This window comes from Cucurbita pepo, chromosome 18, assembly GCF_057944985.1.
Source record: "Cucurbita pepo subsp. pepo isolate OVF chromosome 18, ASM5794498v1, whole genome shotgun sequence".
In the NCBI taxonomy this organism is placed as follows: Eukaryota; Viridiplantae; Streptophyta; class Magnoliopsida; order Cucurbitales; family Cucurbitaceae; genus Cucurbita; species Cucurbita pepo.
Window position 1 is genome coordinate 3,538,015 of NC_141815.1, and position 20,950 is coordinate 3,558,964.

General features: G+C 36.4%; 1 protein-coding gene across 1 annotated transcript; it reads right to left on the reverse strand.

The window, feature by feature from the left end:
* Positions 1-17,887, reverse strand: LOC111779895 (serine/threonine-protein kinase EDR1). Its single transcript, XM_023660086.2, has 14 exons — positions 17,185-17,887; positions 16,026-16,439; positions 15,529-15,632; positions 13,913-14,181; positions 13,032-13,832; positions 12,784-12,824; positions 12,306-12,374; positions 1,966-2,066; positions 1,748-1,826; positions 1,569-1,667; positions 1,168-1,236; positions 1,024-1,073; positions 501-677; positions 1-408 (listed from the first exon to the last, which is right to left on the reverse strand). The coding sequence occupies exons 1-14, from the start codon at positions 17,623-17,625 to the stop codon at positions 273-275; spliced, it is 2,850 nt and encodes a 949-aa protein (XP_023515854.2). The 5' UTR covers positions 17,626-17,887; the 3' UTR covers positions 1-272.
* Positions 17,888-20,950: the final 3,063 nt, after the last annotated feature.

A 20,950-nucleotide genomic window follows, 5' to 3' on the forward strand; every position in this document is an offset into this window, starting at 1 on the left:
TTGCAAAATGAAAAATTCCATTCCATTCAATTCAATTCAGTGTTCTGGATTCTTTGGTGAGAGCTACCATCTTTTGGTAGCAACAGCATCACATTTTTAACAATAATTTACCTCTACAACCTTTTTCCTTTTCTATCTCTTTCCTTTCCCTTTCTTTGAATACTTATTTTTTACATTTTGAAAAAAATATATACAATACAGCCCCAGCTCAAGAGAAACCAAAAACAGTTTCCTTATTCACACTTGACAAAAAAAAAAATGAGGCATACCAATCAAGGTGTAGAATTTACAGATATCTCTTGCAGCACCGATGAACTCGGCTGGTCCGAATGCAGCGGCATGACGAGCCGCTGCAGTGGCTTCAAAATATTGGCCAATTGTGCAAATGAGGGGCGCAAGTTTGGATCGCTGGGGCAGGGAGAAGCATAAACAAAAGGAACATGAATATTAACTTGATATGTAGAAGAAAAGAGTGCTAAAAACACACACTAATGACTTACGTTTGCCAGCATTCCCAGATAATCCTTGCAACCGTGGTATCCACTTCCTTGGGTATTTCGAGTCGTCGATTCTGGAAACCGACTGCACCAACAACTTGCATAGGGTTCATCCCACTCCAAGGCAGTCTCAATGTTGCAAGTTCCCATAGAATGATTCCAAAGCTATAAACGTCACACCTATGCATTCCGAGAACATCTCAGCCACATTTGACATACAGAAAATACCTCCCATTTTACAACTAACCATCGAGATCCGAAATATAGATTTGTTGAGGATTCTTGGGAGAGAGTCCCACATTAGCTAATTTAGGGAATGATTATGGGTTTATAAATAAGGAATACATCTCTATTGGTATGAGGCCTTTTGGAGAAGCCCAAAGCAAAGCCACGAGAGCTAATGTTCAAAATGGACAATATCATATCATTGTGGAGAGTCGTGATTCGTAACATAGATAACATAGATCTCATGCTCAAACGTGAACTAAAAATGAACTTGAGAAATAACGTTATAACTCCAACTTACTTCTCATTTGAAGGCTCATTCCGGAGAACTTCTGGTGCCATCCACTCAGGCTAACACATGGAAACAAAATGAGAGACCAATTTATTACAGAAAAATCTGAAGGAAATGTTTTAAAAGTAAAAATCAACATTCTCAGCTTCTCACCGTTCCTCCAGTTGATTTGGATGACAAAAATGTATTGTGCTTCAAGCGTGACAACCCAAAATCTGATACCTACACCAATTAAGAAGGAAAGAAAAAGAAAGAAAACCAATAAAATTAACAATGATTAAAACGCCTGCTGATATATCAGTAAATTGGAGGATTCCACATCGATTTCTTTTATATTTGTTATAATACCCATAAAACATTAAAAAAAAAAAATTATATAAATCTCAGTATGAAGATACACTAATAACAATGATTGTAGGCGATGGGAGGAAGTTTACATTCCAGTTCTTATCAACCAATAACTCAAACAAAATGCAAACTTAGTTGAATAAGATACTCAATTAATAGACCATAGCCGTAAAACATCAGCATCAGCAGTAGGAGAGTTGTTATACCTTTACATTCCAGTTCTTATCAACTAAAAGATTCGGTGACTTCAGATCTCGGTGAACAATTGTTGGATTACTTGTATGCAAGCAATTCATGCCCCTTGCCTGCCATTGTAATAACGAATTCAGAAGACGATATTTTACTCAAAACATTAGTCGAATAAGATACTCAAAGTTAGTCATACCACATCAAGGGCCATTTTTATTCTGCGGCTTTCATCAATTTGACAATTTGGGCGGTGAATGATCCGGTACAAGCTTCCTCTGGAGTTTAATGGCATCAGGAAAATTTCAGTCAAGAAAACAGGCGAGCACGTCTAGATGATCTGAACATTTTTCTTCCTCTTACTTTTAGGGGCGAGGGAGGGATGGGGATTTATTTAAAGCAAAATTTAAGCTATACCTTGGAAGAAACTCAGTAACAATGGAAAGGTTAGGAGGACGAGTGACAGCACCCATAAAAAGAACAATATTTGGATGACGTAGCTGCCGCATTATCAGTACCTTACAGCACAAGAGATTTTGAGTTCATTGTCAAAGATGGCTGATTGTAGATATAACTCAAACAAAATGCAAGTACAATGATCATTCCCTGTAACTATTGTTAATTAAGTTGCATTTCTCTAGTTCCAAGAAAACAAATTAACCATCATATGTGTTGGAAAGGGGATAGTGAAAGAGATAGGAATGGATAAAATAGATGGATGCTGCAGTGCTTTATTAATGTCTACTGATTAGAGGGTTACACAATTCCAGTATTTATAGCTAATACTGTACCAGAAATAGTAAATCATGTCGATCAGATAAATTCAAATCTACTAACAATCTCCTAAAATCTCCTAAAATCTTGGTAGTTTGAATATTTGAATCATATCTCAACTACTTCAAATCATATCTTCATTTTGAATACTTTGAATCATATCTCAACACTCCCCCATGATTCAAAGTTGCAGATGTAAGTACAGAGCTTTTCTTCTGACAAGGCCTTCGTAAGTATGTCTGCTTTAACCCGTACAATGTCTGTCTCAACTTGTATACCTTTGTTTCTTTGTCTTCCTTTATGAATCCCTCTGGCTGTGTTACATAAACCTCTTCTTGTAAATCTCCATAAAACTTTTCGTTTGGTAGGTCAACCATATCCCATGTTTCATCTTTCTTAAAGGACTGCATCTCTACTGTCATGGCTTTCTTCCCATTTTCTTTTTCAGTTGCTTCTTCATAATTCATAGGGTCTGAAACAGTAAGAGCAAATTGGCATGATGCATATATGTCAGCTAAAGATTTATACTTCCTTGGAGTTGTCTCATCTGAAAGTTCTTTAAGAGAAGAATTGTTGTTTAGTGATGCTGAAGATGATAAATTTGACACATTTTGTGTTGCAGTGGATCCACTGGGAGATGCATTGGAGTTGACTCTTGTCTCTTCATCGGTAGAAACTTCAACTGTAATCTCTTTTATATCACTATCAAAGAGTTTTATCTTACCATGACTGGTTTTGACGTTCACCATGTCTTTTTCCTCAACTTGCATCTCTTTTTTATTTCCAAGTTGCACCTTGATTCTTTGCGTCTCATCAAGCTCTTGGAATAAAGATTTGATGTCTGTCATATGGTTCGAGCATCCGCTATCAACAAACCATAAATTACCTTCTTTTGGATTCGTATCCATGCATGCCATAAACAACTTTTCTTTTTCTCCATTCTCTGCTGCAAAATTCATTAGTTGATTTTTATACCAACAATCAGATTTTGTGTGCATACCTTCTGCAATGGTAACATTGTATGACATTCCTTTGTTCATTGAATTGTCTCTGTCCATCACTTCTCCATCTACCCCTGTTATCACGATCGCCATGGAAGCTGCGAAATCCTCCCCTTCCACGACTTCTACTTGCTAAACAACATTTTCTTTTTTGTTGCCTCCGTTGTTGGTTGTCTCCACTTGTAGTGCCTTTTCTATATTCCTTTCTGATGATTTATTGATTCTTGACTCATGAGCCTGAAGCAAACCCATCAGTTCATCAACGGAGAGTATTGATAGATCCTTAGTACCTTTTTCTATGGTAGTTACCACATGGTCAAACTTTGGAGTCAAGCTTCTCAACACCTTTGCAACAATTGTTTCGTCTGAAATTTTCTCTCCATAGGTACGCATCTAACTGACTATTGCCATTGTTCTGGACAAAAAATCAGCAATTGATTCGCCATTCATCATGAGCAGAGTTTCAAAATCACGTCTTAAAGATTGAAATTTCACTGTTATGACTTTTGAATCTCCCTGAAACTCCTTCTGTAGAATTGACCATGCTTGCTTTGATGTGGTTGCTGCTGCAATTCGTGAAAAGATAGTCTCATGAACTGCTTGCTGAATAATGAATAGAGCGTTGACATCATTTTTCTTGGTTTCGCTTAGTGTCTCCTTTTCTTCAATTGTGGGTTCTGATATATCAACGAACCCGTACTCCACCAAGTCCCATAGCTCCTGCGACCTGAGCAAGGTCTTCATCTTGATGCTCCACCACTCATACTTCTCACCATTAAAGATTGGCAACAACGGTGTAAAGAAAGAAAAACCAACTACTGCCATTTTTGTTTTGGAAAAGAAAATAATCACTCGCCCTCGTGTTGAACGAACTTGGCTCTGATACCAAAATTGTTGGAAAGGGGATAGTGAAAGAGATAGGAATGGATAAAATAGATGGATGCTGCAGTGCTTTATTAATGTCTACTGACTTGATGTTTAGAGGGTTACACAATTCCAGTATTTATAGCTAATACTGGACCAGAAATAGTAAATCACTAACAATCTCCTAAAATCTCCTAAAATCTTGGTAGTTTGAATATTTGAATCATATCTCAACTACTTCAAATCATATCTTCATTTTGAATACTTTGAATCATATCTCAACAATATGGAGCAACACCAAACTTCATAAAAACTTCATATTTTGCCCCATTAGCCATATAGAACTAGAATCTTAGTTCTCTAAACGGTGGGGGCATTGGATTCATTGGAGAAGAGTGAGTCTTATTGAAGAGAATTAAGGGTGGATTGAGGAGTGAAGAAATGAGTTGAAGCAAAACTGAAGTGTTACGAGGAATAAGAAGTGGACCAGTAATATATTTTTGGTTGAATTACACAAGGTCATGTTAGAAGGTTCCTTAATTAAAAAAAAAGTGTAAATAAGTCTCTAAACCTTCAATTTTGTCTATATTTTCTTATCTACACCAGTGAAGTACATAGAAATTTTATAATAGAGAAAAACTAACTAACTACTTGGAGAACAGGTAACAATATAGAAAAATAGAAAAGTTGACCGACTCATTTATTTAGCAGGATTGCACCAATATTCCTAAAATTAAAGCTATTTCTTTAACATTCTCCTCAAGCTAAGGAAAAGATATCATCCATTCCTAGTTTTACTATTTGAAGTCATGAGGGCACATACCCAGGTATACTATCCCCTTCTCTAGTTTATCCTTAATAAAATGTCAGTCGATTTCAATACGAGGATTATGAACAATCTTGATGGCTGAATTCGTTGTCATAGTACAACTTTATCCGGCTCTCTCTTACTCTGCAAGTAACCAAGGATTATCTCTGACCGTAGGAGCTCACATAGCCCTCATGCAATAGTTTGAAATTCTTATTTGGCAGATGAATTAACCACCACATTTTGTTTTTTTTTTTTTAACTGTACTCCTTCATGTTACCAAATCACCTCTAAGAAAAGTATAAAATATCATTACTAGCCCAATAAGGTCGAGCCCAATAATTGTACGAGTCTATTGTATATTTTTACTTTAAGAAAATGATTTAGGTCTTTTAGGAATAAAGATACCTAGATATTTTAGGAATAAAGATATCTAAATATTTTAAGAAAATGATTTAAATATTTTAGGAAAACGATTGAAAAATTTTAGGAATAGATTGCCTAGCCTCTAGTATAAATACCCCTCCACCCTACCTAGATTTTCATCCCAAAAAATACAAAGCAATAGTATTCTACAACAGAGCAATAGTATTCTACAACAAAGCAATAATATTCTACAAAGTGTCGTGTAATTTCTTCTCGATTGGTCTTAAATAAAGAGCGCGAGTGTTTCTCACAGTGTTGTGTTCAACAATCTGGTATCAGAGCGAGGTTGGTGTAGGTTGTCTGATCTCTTAGAATTCTTAGTATGCTCTGTGGTTGCAGCGCTGTTTGATCTTCCACATCAAAGACGATTTCTTGAAATTATTAGTGAGTGAGTTTCTGTGTGTCGTGAGTAGTCTGTGACTCTGCAAGTCTTGTGTCGAAAGAGCTTGTTTGGTATTACTGAGGTATTGTCAACACGATGGGCGATTCCCAAATCGTTGGAGGAATCAAGAAACTCAACAACAACTATAACATGTGGCAACATGCATGATGTCCTATTTACAAGGACATGATCTTTGGGAGATCTTGGGCAAGAGTGAAACTACACCATCAGAGGAGGATCCTAACGGTGCCTTGCGCAAATGGAGAATCAAAGTAGGCAAAACAATGTTTGCCTAAAGACCACAATCGAAGTAAGAGATGTTAGAGCATATGTGGGATGATAAGACAGCGAAAGAAGCATGGGATACGTTTGTGATGTTGTTCTCAAAGAAGAACGATACAAGGCTACAACTTCTGGAGAATGAGTTGTTATCAATTTCACAACGTGATATGACGATTGCTCAGTACTTCCACAATGTCAAGACGATCTGCCAAGAGATTACTGAACTAGACCCGAAGTCTGCAATTGGAGAAGGTCGAATGGAGAAGATCATTATCCACGAATTGTGATCAGAATATAGAAGCTTCATTGTCACTATACAAGGATGACCCACTCAACCATCACTTGTAGAGTTCGAAAATTTGTTAGCCAGTCAAGAAGCCATGGGTAAACAAATAGGAAACATCACATTAAAGGGGGAAGAAGAAGCACTATACACAAGTGAAGTTCGGATCAACAAGACGTCGTCTACAAAACATGGATACAAAAATGGTAACAGAGGAAGAAGTCACCAGGGAACTACACAACCTAAGAGAGTTAAGAAGAACGACAACAAGAGTTCTCAAGGGAAGAGATTTGATGGTATTTGCTACAATTGCGGGAAGAAGGGTCACATGTCCAGGGATTGTTGGTCTAAGAAAAAATTTATCGAAAGCAATGTGGCATCCTCCAACATAGAGATTGAGAAGGAATGAGATGCAGAGACAATGTGTCATAGAAGAAGACGAGCTAGGGCTCATGGCAATGATGAGAGAACATATTGATTACGAGGACGACTGGATCATTGATTCAGGATGCTGAAACCACATGATTGATGATCTGAGTGGCGCAAGGGTGGCCCTTAAAGAAGGAAGTAGTATCTGGCCTAGACAACACTGAAGAAATTCTTCCACATAAGACGGGGAGCAAACTGTAAATATTTGCTTAAATGTTGACGTGCCTGGAGATTTGAGTGACACCAATGTTGATGAGCAACAAGTGACTCAACCAAGCAAACCTGGTGAAAAGGAAATGGCACCTCAACAACTTAGAGAGTCAGAAATAATCCAAAAGTCAAATCCAGAGTAGAAAACAGAGTTAATGAGCCAGAGACATGAAGAAGCATCAGAAAACTTGGCTTGGCAGAAAGCGATGGAGGAAGAAATTATAGTCCTAGAACATCATCAAACTTGGGAACTAGTACCAAGACAAAAAAATATCAAATTCATCTCTTGCAAGTGGGCTTACGAAATAATGTGTCTCTCGAATGGATCAATCGAAAGATACAAGACTCAATATGTAGCTCGAGGGTTCTCTCAAGAATATGGACTAGACTAAGATGAAACGTTTAGTCTAGTGACGAATATCACTATCATACAAGTTCCTCCAGTACTTGCGATAATTGGAAGTTATGGCAGAAGGATATGTAGAATGCTTTCTTGCACAGAGAGTTAAACAAAGAGTTCTACATGGACCCACCGAAGAAATTTGAGAATGGAGTTGGAGTCATTAGTCAGCACACGCAAAGTGCAAAGAAGCCTCATTTGGATGCAGCTCGACAAACCTTGAGATATGTCAAAGGCACAATCAATTATGATCATTTGTATAAAAGAAGCGAAGACTACAAGCTAGCTAGATACCGTGATGCTGACTATGCAGGATATCACGATACCCGAAGATCAAGCACCAGGTATGTGGTCAAGCTCGGTTCGAGAACAACTTCTTGGTGTAGCAAAAGACAATCAACAATATTATTGTCAACTAGAGAAGCAGAGTACAGAGCAGCGATTGGAGCAGTTCAGGAAAGTACATGACTGAAACTCTTGATGAAAGATTGGCACTAGAAAATTGACTATTCAATACTACTTCATTGTAACAACCAATCTGCGATTCGCATAGCACAAAATCTGGTGTTTCATGCTAGAATAAAGCATGTGGAGGTGCACTACCATTCCATTTGATGGAAGAAATTGAAATGCAGCAAATCAAGACAGAAGACCAAGTGGAAGACTTGTTTACAAAAGGGATAACATCAGAGTTTACATTGTCAGTGCAACGAATGAGGACTAGTGTTGAGGGGGAGTGTTATCACCACTAGCCCAATAGGGTCGAGCCCAATAATTGTATGAGTTCATTGTATATTTACTTTAGGAAAATGATTTAGGTATTTTAGGAATAACGATACCTAGATATTTTAGGAAAGTGATTTAGGTATTTTAGGAATAAAGATATCTAAATATTTTAGGAAAAAGATTGAGAAATTTTAGGAATAGATTGTCTAGCCTCTAGTTTAAATACCCCTCCACCCTACCTAGGTTTTCATCCCAAGAAATACAAAACAAAGTAGTAGTATTCTATAAAGTGTCTTGTAATCTCTTCTTGATTGGTCTTAATAAATAGTGCGAGTGTTTCCCACATAGAATTGTGTTCAACTTGTAGATCTTTTGTCACCATTCATTTGGCATAGCCAGAATTAATGTGAGCTTCCAATGCAAGAGAATTGTTGTATTTGAACAAAATTCCTTTTCCTCAAGTTTCTTTCAGGTAAATAGCACTCTATACAATGTTTGAAGGTGAGGCTCATGTTGATCATGCTACGTTATGTTTGGTTGAGTATGAGTTAGATATATAAACCTCTTCATTGGCCTCTAGTACATCTCGTTGTTCACCACAATTTCTTCCTTGACTTTCCTAATTTTTTATGTGGTTCCATGGCGTCGGTGCAAGTTTACAACCACTTTTTCCTTTTTTCATCGATAAATCAGTCAATCACATATTTCTGTGTGATATGAAGATGCCTTGAGCTTGAGCTCAGTATTTTCTCCTGTTTCTTAATCCTCATGTCTCCAAAAGCGTTTCGATTCAAAGTTTAAGTGATCCTTTTCAAAGAACTCAATTTCCTCACAGAACGATACCCCTCCCATGTACCTGGAGTCATAGCATTCCCTCATGTAGGTGGGTAGGGATTTAAAGGAAGGATGCTCTTCAAAACAAAAGGGGCTCGGACACCAATTTTAGGACTCAAATAATAGGCCAATGATCCTGTTAAAGATCCCGTATTTGTTTAGATTGCTGTCAGTTAGTATCTAATTAAATCTACGTTAGGAGTTAGATTTAGTTTTGATTTGAGTACGGGTTTGTTACCAGATTTTCTGCAGATTTTTTAGGTAGATTTTCTAAATATCTTTTTGTATTCTTTGTGTATATAGAGAGTATTCTTGCTTTCATAATTTAATCTTCTCATTAACCATTCAATAACTCCCTCTTTCACTAACAATTGGTATCAGAGCTATCTTCTTAAGGGATCTGTGAGATCAAAATGGGAGGAGAATCAAGTTTTTCAGCGGTTGCACCACCAGTCTTCGATGGAGACAATTATCAAATGTGGGCAGTTTGTATGGAGACTTATTTGGAGGCCTTGGATCTTTGGGAAGCAATAGAAGAGAATTACGAGGTCCCTCCGCTTCCAGCAAATCCTACTGTAGCACAAATCAAATTACAGAAGGTAAAGAAGACAAAGAAATCAAAGGCGAAAGCTTGCCTATTTGCCGCTGTATCTCAAATGATCTTCATGCGAATAATGTCCCTCAAAACAGCAAAGGAAATCTGGGATTATCTCAAGGCTGAATATGAAGGAGATGAGAGGATTCGTGAAATGAAAGTCCTGAATTTGATAAGGGATTTCGAGTTGCAGAAGATGGAGTCAGAGTCGGTAAAAGAGTACTCTGACAGACTTCTCAGCATCGCCAACAAGGTGAGATTGCTTGGTTCTGTATTAAATGATTCCAGGATCGTTGAAAAGTTGTTAGTCACTGTTCCAGAGAAGTTTAAAGCCACCATTACTACTCTGGAGAACACCAAAGACTTGTGAAAGATTTCTCTTACAGAGCTCTTGAATGCTTTACAAGCACAAGAGCAAAGGAGGTCTATGAGGCAAGAAGGGGTGATTGAAGGTGCCTTACTTGTTAAGCATCAAGACAGCAGCAGGTATAAAAACAACAAAAATTTCAAAAATCAATTGACGTAGGGAGATTCATTTGCCAATTATCAGAAGATAAAAGGAGGAGGTTTCAAAAAATCCTATCCACCTTGCCGCCATTGTGAGAAGAAAGGTCATCCACCATACAAGTGTTGGAGAAGACCTGACGCCAAATGCTCCAAATGCAATCAACTTGGACATGAAGCTACGATCTGTAAAGCCAAAGATCAGGTGAAAGAAGTAGATGCACAGGTAGTTGATCAAGAAGAAGAAGAAGAAGATCGATTGTTTATGGTCACTTCTTCCTCAAGCAAAGAATCAAGCGAGAGCTGGTTGATTGACAGTGGGTGCACAAATCATATGACATATGAGAATGAGTTTTTTGAGGAATTAAGAGACACTGAAGAAGTCAAGAGAGTGAGGATTGACAATGGTGAACACTTGGAAGTCAAGGGAAAAGGCACAGTAGCTATAACAAGCTATGAAGATACAAAATTTATTCCAGATGTTTTATTTGTGCCTAAAATTGATCAAAATCGCCTAAACGTTGGTCAGTTACTTAATAAAGGCTATAAAGTGTTGTTTGAGAATAAGTGGTGTTTGATCAGAGATGCTAGTGGCAAAGACTTGTTCAATGTCAAAATGAAAGGAAAAGGCTTTGCTCTAAATCCAACGGCCTTTATATCCAAAGCTAGTGCCACTGAGATTTGGCACAAAAGACTTGGGCACTTTCATCATCGAGGTTTGCTTCAGATGCAGTCAAAGAAGATGGTAGAAGAACTCACTGACATTGATGATGACATGCCTCCTTACCGTGCTTGTAATTTTGGGAAGCAACATAGGCAACCCTTTCCTAAACAGGCATGGAGAGGCTCGAAAAAGCTGCAACTGGTTCATACTGATCTTTGTAGTCCTCAGCGAACACCATCATTAAATGGTAATCTTTATTACATTGCTTTTATTAATGATCTAACAAGAATGTGTTGGATATTCTTGCTGAAGCAAAAGTCAGAAGTTGCGGGTGTATTTTGGAAATTCAAAGCCAAAGTTAAGAATGAAAGTGCATGCTTAATTCAGACTATAAGATCAGATAATGGCAAGGAGTACACTTCAGAAACTTTTAACAGGTTTTGTGAAGAGATTAAAATTGAACATCAATTGACAACACCATACACTCCTCAACAGAATGGCGTCAGGAGGAATAGATTCATATTGGAGATGACGAGATGCATGCTTCATGAGAAGGATCTTCCAAAATGTTTTTGGGGAAAAGCAGCAAACACTGTTGTGTGCTTGCAAAATAGAATTTCAACAAAAGCTGTGAAGGACCTGACACCATTTGAAGCTTGGTATGGTTACAAACCTTCTTTAAAGTTCCTTAAAGTATTTGGGAGTCTTTGCTTCACTTACATTGCACAGGTCAAGCGTGATAAGCTTGACAAAAAGGCAGAAGTTGGCATATTTGTTGGGTATAGTACTATATCCAAAGCTTACAGAGTTTTTCAACCACACATTAGTCGTGTTATTGTGAGCCAAGATGTTCATTTTGCTGGAAATGAGCAATGGAATTGGGAAGAATTAATGGAGGTGAATCAAATTTCTAATGCACCAAACAATTTAATCTTTGGTAGCATGTTAGAAGAGTCTGAAGATGAACGACTAAAAGAGTCTGAAGATGAACAACAAGATACTTTGGTTGATGATGCACCTATCAGAGGAGGAGCTTTCGATGATCGAGAAAAACAAAATCTGGGAGTTGGTTGATCGACCTCTAAACAGAAAGATAATTAGAGCAAGATGGGTGTTCAGAAAAAAGCTTGGAGTTCACAGCATCTAAACAAGGAGGAGTGTTAAAGATCACGTATTTATTTAGATTGTTGTCAGTTAGTATCTAATTAAATCTAGATTAGGAGTTAGATTTAGTTTTGATTTGAGTACTGGTTTGAAATCTAAATATCTTTTTGTATTCTCTTCTTGCTTTCATAATTTAATTTTCTCATTAACCATTCAATAACTCCCACTTTCACTAACAGATCCAAAGTCACTCTCAGGCTCATCAACTGTCTACCTCCCCAAGACTTCCAATCCAGAGAGCAGAAATCTACCAAAGCTTTCTTCCTCCCATAATTAATCAACATTCTATCACATACGGTACATTATTTTAGTAGATTCGATCACATAAGACAAACTATTAAACATGTAAATTTCTTCCATTAAGATATGCATTGAGAAGTCTATTTTTCTAGAAGTAACTGCTCCACTTACTTCTCTTTTGAACTCAGCTAAAGCAGCGCCAGAAAAATCCTGGTCTAAGAATTTCTTCACAGCAACCTCCTGCAAATCCATCAATTAACATCAAGATGTTAGGATTGGAAAAGACATTCGGTGTGATATTACTTGCAGACACAACTGTATAAATTTAAAAGGACCATAAGAGCAAGGAAGGAATATTTCAACCTAACTAATTAACAAATGGGGTGTTAAGACAACCTAACTAATTGGTTCAAACTTCCAGGTTTAATGGTTAAACAATTGGAAAACAATCAGGGTTTAGTAGTGATAGTTTAACAATTTCAACATACTATTCAAGCATTTTATCATAAGGAGAGAGTTAACAGTAGTAATTTGGATCAGACAAGTTATTGCAGCTAAAAACAAAATGCAAAAATGAATGTACCAAGCTTAATATTGGTAGACTGGCTACAGAACACAACAACATAGAAATATAGTTAATATAACTCACTGTGCCATTCCAATCAGCATGGTAGACTTCTCCATATGAACCTATATATAGAAAACATGGAATTAAAAGAGGGAAAAATGAAGATTTCCAAGGTGTTAAAGGTAAACTATTTCAAAGGTTTAAACAATTGAAAGAGAGAGCAATTTATAAATAAGTTTCACCATGGAATGAAGCAATTATATTTTATTTCCAACCTCAGCCCCTATAATGTTTGTGAAATATAAAATTCTGATCAGCCATTAGCTTACCTAGTCCAATCCTTTCCCCAATAACGAGGTCCTCCCATTGGATTTCACATTGGCCTACATCCACGTCATCATAAACTTGCTCAAACCTACTCCTCGAACTTGGATCAATCAATATGCTGGGACTTCCCGGATCCTTCAATATCAAATTGGTCCCAACAGATCTATCATATGTGAACTTTCTACGGTCATCAAATCTGCTTAAATTATCACGTCCAACAACGGCATCTACCTTTTCGTCCTGCATGTCTATATTTCCAGAATATTCTCCATTGAGCTTTCTGTTCTGCTCGTCAATCAAAGGCAAAATATTAGGCTCTATCATTGTGGATGTCGACCGCAAGTTCATATTAGATGAAGAACTTCCAACTTCAGCACTCCTCATCGATACCCTCGAGTCAATGGAAATTCCTGAACCACTAGGATTAACATTTTCAGAGACAGAAGAGCTTGCAGAAGAAGACAATGCAGTATTATGATCATTAGGTCTACAATTAGTTCTTGGAAAACGGCCCTCCATATAATCATACTCTTTATTCTTGGGAACTGCATTGAAAACAACCCGGTTTTTCCATAACGGCACAGGAGCATGCCCAATAGCAGGTTTCCGAAGCTCCTCAATTTTATTGTCAGAGGATTTGTTAAGAATGAAACTTTTTCCAGTTCCTTTTATTTGGAAAGGATTAAGATCTTCAAAAAGATTTTTGGAATCCTCGGAGCTTTGACCAAGTGAAACTACATTGACATTCAGTCTAATATTACTATCACCAAAATGGGCCCCTTTGTATCGAGAAGTCTCAGTACCTAACAAGGAAAAATCTCCGATTAATATGGAGTTATTCTAGCAGGTACTGGAGAAATAAAGTAAATGTCATACTACGCACCTGAGCTTGACGGCACAGACTCTGTCCTTCCATAGCTCAGTTTCTCATCCACCAGTGAGCTGGCCTCTGCTTCAAAGTTTTGACTGCTGCCTTCCTCAAGTAATGATGTTGGCTTCGCAGAAGAAATTCCAGCATCATTATAGTGGTGAAGAGAAGAAATTTTGCTTACTTTAGGGTTGTAAGGCTTAATGGAAGTAGTATCCTTTGCACTTAATATGTCTGCTGGTATAAGTGTTCCAGGAGCTGCCATTAGATCAACCAAAAACTCCCTGAAAGCAGAAATTAAATACTCATATCAATTGGTTTTGATAGAAGTGTACGCAACACTAAATGAGCCCTTTAGGACTAATTTTACTTAACAGTCGCATTTTATTTTTCTTTTAAGAAGAAACAAATTGTCATTTTATTGAACAACTGAAATCCCAAATGGAAGAAACCCCAACAACTGCCACGGAGGTATAAGAGCTTCCCAATTGATAATAATACAATTTCTTAACAAAGTTCTGTTACTTATTAAAAATAGAATTTCTTGACAATGATCCAACTTTAAGCAAGGCAAATGGAATGAATGTGTAAAACAGGGAAAGACCAACTATTAAGCAAAGAAACCAACAATAATGGTAACCTAATTATTACAGCTTTTTTTTAGATGAATAACATAATTATTACAGCTAATGGACACCAAAAGAATTAAAGACTAACATTTACTGGAATATATCCACAAACATAATAACCCAACCAAGAAAGGAAGCTATAAAAATTACAAGGAACCCGACTTGGAGACAAAACATCAGAGGGGCTAAAATAGAGGCATTAAGATGACCAAAATATTGTTTAAAGCTCAAGATGCAATTGTATGATATCCTAATGGAGATTCACGCATACAGAAAAAAAAGAAAACAAAAAAAAAGTATTTTTGGAGGATGATGCAGTATACATGCATACTGGATGAAGAAATTTCACATTAGCTTAACGAGTCAACTGACATTATTCTATCAAATTTGCCTAACTAACTAAACCCCAAGATTCGAAGTAGTGAAAACTATATCTTTGATATCCATCAATCCTATCAATGGCGGATCTAAAACTTCATGTTGGGAAGCTTAATATATTTTGATATTAGATTGTCCAATAAAAAGTATGAGTGAATTTCTTATAGGTTAAAAATAATTTAGGTTCTCACGACTTTCATAAAAGTCACAATTTAGTCCTTGATCTATGGATGGTAATAATTGAGTCTTTGGCACTTCCAAATTTTTTACCGTTTAGCCTTGTACTTTCTCTGTTGGACAATCTCAAGTTCATTTAGACAAACCCAATAATGTCGGTTTCAAAGTAGTTAAGTAAATAACGGAATAGGAAGATCTTTTAGGAAATATGGGAGATACTTCAAGGTCTGTATACTTGTGACACTTAAAGAAAACTATAAACCAAGATAAAAATTAAAATCAAAACTGTGAAAGTGCCGGGTGGAACGAACTATCTCAGAAAGCTTCAATAACTATGAACATCCTAACCCAAACAAAATATTATCGATTACATGACTTTTTGCCCAGTTATTATAAATTCAAAAATACCATTAATGATGAAATGAATGGAACAGAACAGGGGTATACCTTTCATCCTCCAACTTTATAATGTTCACAGCATCTTCTTCGACACCTGTATAGTGACTACCTTTAACAAGCCTACAAGGCATCTTGATACTGTCAGCTAACACCTATAGCCAAGGAGAAACGGCTCATATAATGTCAGTAAATTTTTTGTTTAATAATGATAATAAAACTTTAAATAATGTATAAAACATAATATCACCAAAAACAGTATACTCAGAACTTGTAACACCCAGACCATTTTATTTTCCTGACACCTTATTAGGGCTCTAGGGCCTTTTACTTCGACGCTATATTATAATTAAGAAAGAAAATCGACCTTTTTCAAGTTCTTCATATTGACAGTAAAACCACATCCTTTATCACATTTAACAAGCGATCTCATAGAGGAAATCTCTAACATAAACTGCTATGACAGCTCATGGTCTTAGAAGGTACTACTCAGTAAAGGCCGTTTGCATGATATTACAGATATCTAAGAGTCATTTGAGTCAACCAACCTTGAAAAGCAATGCACGATGTCTTGAGAGGCCAAAATTGATGGAACCAATAGGCAATACACTGGTGTGAAGAGAAGTCCTTAACTCTGTGCTTCTTTCCATCCACCTTGCTAGCATAAAATGGGCGTCCTTTACAGGTCCGCCCATATGTCCCATAACAAGCTCAGCAAGCCTTTGAACCAAAACCCTCACCTCAGTACCAGGGCAATCTGCAATACATTGAGCAATTTGCACTAGCTCTTCTAATGCACGATCAACTGTCATATTGACCATCACGACTTCAAAGCCAGAACTACCAAAGCTTGCTTCAATATCAGATAGAGATGGAATTTTTCCTTGGACTGCTGAATCCGTGGAGAGAACATCATAAAACCCATTGACCACTTTATCTTCATAGCCAAGCAGATTGTATTCCTTAAAATGCAATAAAAAAAAATAGTATTACTAAAAGACTGAATGACCCTACAGTGCAGAGTAGCAAGAAAAAGAATATCAGAGCAACGTGACAAGGTTGTGGCAAGTCCAGCTCCACCAGTGTAGATGTTACAATATATTGATGCAGCAGTTACCTCCTGGATTGACTAGGAAGTGTCGCAAACATACGACACAACTAGTTTTCTTAAACATAGGTAGCTTAAAACAATTAATTTCTCACTTTCTGTTTCAAATATGCTTCGTTTAAACTTCTCTAAGATACTTATTTCCAAAGGGTGTCTTGACTTTTCCCATGAGCCAAACAACTCTGCGATTATGCAGGTGCTTAGTGGTTTTAGGGTAATTTTTTTTATTTCAGTTCTTGACGTAGTTAGACTAAGCCAATAGAAATGCTAGTTGAACCATCCTAGACATGATAAAAATGTATGGGGAGAAAAAAGATGTACTAAATCCTCGTCTACAAGAATGATGCATTAGATTATGATAATTCGAAATCCATCTCTCAGTCATCTCAATATGTTTATAATGTCAAATTATAATTAATGCAGTGACCACGTACAGAAAACAAGAATCTTGATCTAATTAATTCGAAATCCATACGATCAGAGATGTAACTGTTGTCGATTAGCAGCATAAACCTTGAATCTTGATCTAATTAATTCTGTTTACTATGTCAATACTGAAAACATGGTCGAATGAACTTCCCAGAAGACAAGAATCTCACCCAATATTGTCTGGAGAGCACCTCGGCAGCATCTCCCTGGTCTCTGGCAGTGGAATCAATTCGATGATTTCCGAAGCACAAAAGCGACGCAGCACGAATTTGATCCTTCTCCGGATCATCCCGAAAGTCCGAATTGGAGGCGCTAATAGCTAGGGCAAGCTGAACCTGAAACTCCTCCTCTGAAGAAAAGTAATCAGACCGATTGGGAGCAACCGAAACCGGAGTCACACTTCCGCCGCCTGGAGGAGTTGTTGCCAGCGACGGCGAAGACGAAGGACTCAATGGAGAGTTGCCAGAAGTGAGGCCGGGAGCAGTTGCAGGACGATTATCAGAAACGCATGGAGACGACGACGACGACGCTGCTACGGGCAACGGATTCTCGTTGGATCGACTCGGATCGTGATTGCTTCCGATATGAAACTTCTTGAAAATGTGTTTCATCCCTCTTCTCCAATCTCTCCTTCCCACACACCCCTCACTTTCTCGGCCACTTCGAATCACTCACCAGCTCTTCCAACTTCAAATTCCTCTCTCGAAGAACACCGATTCACCTTCTCTGCTCCTCAAAATCCGATTCAGAATTCTCTGTTCATCGCTCTCTGTGTCTGTGCGCGCTGTTGCTTTTCTTGGCTACGACGGTCAATAGGAAATGGTTGGGACTTGGGAAGGAAAACGAATGAACGCGTGAAGAAAAAAAATGTCTCTCTACACACACTCGCCTCCATATCCGACAATGTGGGTGTACTCAGATACTTCACACGTGGAAGCGTGTGGATAAAGGAAGTGGCCGAAATTCATTTTTATAATAACAAAATTGACTTCCTACAAATCAACGGACCCGCGCTGACTGTTACCGCACTGACGGTTACGGCCCAATCATAAGCTGCCAACGTAGCAGCAATTTCAATCTGCCAATGTGGCATAAGGTTTTGCTTGAATTAAAATATTGTCAAAAATAAAATTTATATACATATAAATTATTATCTATTTATTATAATTAAATAATTGATTATAATAATTTTGTAAGCTAATATCAATTAATTAATTGAGTTTATTCAAATAAAATAAATATATAATTATTAATTATTAATCAATTAATTATTTATTTTTATCGTACCATCATTTACTTCATTATATATGATATTTGATTTTTAAACTATAATATATATAATAATTATTTAATTGATCACCATACTAATCGTTTATAATTAAATTTGTGTATAATTTTATTTAAATTATTTATTAATAATTATTATTATTCATTGATAAATAAACCCAAAAACCTAAAGTATATTATTTGTAATAGCTAAAAAAAATTAAAGTAAACTAATAGTAACAATTAATTACAAATTTATTATATTGAAATTAAATTTGTTGTTAATTAATGAATTTGGAGTTTTGGAATGATGTTGTTTTTTATGTTTGTTTAATATGTTTTAATAATATTTCGAGTTTTGGAATGGAAAGTGCTCCAATAACTAAAAATAAAAAGGGAAGTGGGAGAACATATTTGGTGTAGAGTATGTTGGACTATGATGCAAGTGAGTGATTATTGGGATTTATGTTCTATGACCTCGTAATTAATAATTTAATTTTAATAATAATTTTGATTGTTTTATTTACAATTCAACTATATCTATTGTCCGAAAAAGTTCGATAGAATTAGTATAATCTTGAACATTATATCATTGATATATGAATTATGTCTAAGTAACCATCGAAAGAGTCAATAGTATATGAATAAAATTGGATATCTTATCCTAATAACACTCTTCATATGACTCACTTTGTAATTGTTACAAATGATTTGATGAATAAAATATAAGGTATATAAATTATACGATAGATATACCATCAAAATTAGATTAAATTTTTTAAATTAAGAATATAAATTAATCCTCAACTGCTTAATAGAGATCTATCTTAATAGAGATATATATTAATCTTGGGGGTGTTGGGTTTTATGTCTTGAAACTTATATTCTATTTTCAATAAAGTTATTATTGTTGTTTATTCAGTAAAGATTGTTATTGAATAAAGTGAACTTTACGATTATTAATCTAAATCCAATAAACTAAGAACACTCTGACTATAGTATGATTACTTGAATTATATGTAGAGACATAAGAGTGGATCAAGTTCAAGTATATAGTCAAAATGATCTATAGTATGGGGATAAGGCTGAGTACCTTATTCTGGGGACACTATGGATGTGGCCCACTTTTGTATATGGCATAAACAATGTAATCACTAAATTGTGCATGTGGAGACATGTGAGTGGGGGTGTCCTATGCAGTGAGTATTGCATAAGATCGAACCATGAAGAAAATCACTCTCACTTTATAATGTCGTTTACTATTGAGACTGATTTTCTTTTCATTCGATGACCTAGGTAACTCGATTTTAATCTTAAGCTAACCATGAACTCCTGTTTATTCGGAATTATCCTTAGATTTGCATGGGTGAGAGTGGCTCGAGTTCGCCGACTCAATAGGCCTCCCATTTCAGGGGTAAGACTGGGTGAATGGCTGGGGCGTGGGGTGCAAGATGGAATTCACTCCTACCCACTTTTAGGGATAGAAGAGAGGTAGTTCCCTTAAGAACTGACTCCATGTCTTGAACAAGGGGCCCCACCCTCTCATTGGCCTGAGAGGAATTCGGTTTACTGGTTGGACCACAAACCAATTGTTCATTAGAGGATCAGTGAGACATAAGGAACAAAAAGTAACTTCAGGGGTAAAACGGTAAATTGACCTAGCTCTAGTTACGAACGACTTGTGAAGGATCGATTTACTAATCATGGTTATATCAAATGGACAGAAATATATCTATAGTGAGGGGAGTGCAACTACTAGGCTATAGTGGAGTGTCCTAGTAGTTAACGAATGTTGGTTAACAAGGTTAATGAGTTTAACCGGTTAATCTTGGATCGTTGGAGTCCATGATCTATAGGTCCATTAGGTCCCTCTACTAGCTCATATCAGACTAAACCATATAATAGTGTGACGAGTGAGTTCAAAGTGTTCGAATTCAAATTAGGGAATATGCGCTACATATATACAATATATTTAACCGTATTTTTGTTTTATTTACGAATTAAACAAAAAGAGAGAATCTAAGATATTTGAATAAGATTTAAATATCTTAATCAAATATGTGTCGGAATTGATTGGGATGACATTTGAATCAATATTAAATATTAATTAAATAGTTTAATTAATCATTTAATATTACTTTAATTTGAAATTAATTATTCAAATTAATTGTTGAATTAAAACGAAGAAAGTCAAAATGTTGACTTCATTTAATAGAAAAATACATGTTAGTGGAATTTTAAGGTGTCAAAATTTGGTTTAATCAAACTTGCATGCTTGCCAAATAAACCCCACAAAGTTTAGTGGAATTTTGAGTGTCAAAATTTGGTGAACTCAAACTTGCATGCTTGCCACATAATCCCAAACATTTGAATGGAATTTTGAGTGTCAAAATTTGGTGATCTCAATTTTGCATGAACATGCAAACATAACTCTATAGATAAAGTGACTATGGTACATGGAAGGTCTTCCTTGGTGAAAAAAACCTTGAGAAAAACCTCTCACAAACACTCTTTTCATATATACAAAATCCCTCCCAAGTTTAGTCACTCATCGGATTCCACAATCCCATTCTAAGGCTGGAGGATAGTGGAGAAGACACTAGTGGTGGTTCGAAACCGGTTCGGGAGGAAAAAGGAATTTGAACTACAAAAGGTTAGTATTCAAACTCA

Bases quoted from the DNA above. Each gene is read 5' to 3' on its own strand.
- LOC111779895 (XM_023660086.2), bottom strand. From the start codon at position 17,625: ATGAAACACATTTTCAAGAAGTTTCATATCGGAAGCAATCACGATCCG. The intron at 15,633-16,025 runs GTTGGTTGACTC...CCTTGGCTATAG, and splicing joins ATCGTGCATTGCTTTTCAAG to GTGTTAGCTGACAGTATCAA. The intron at 14,182-15,528 runs GTATACCCCTGT...TTCTGCTTTCAG, and splicing joins ATAAAGTTGGAGGATGAAAG to GGAGTTTTTGGTTGATCTAA.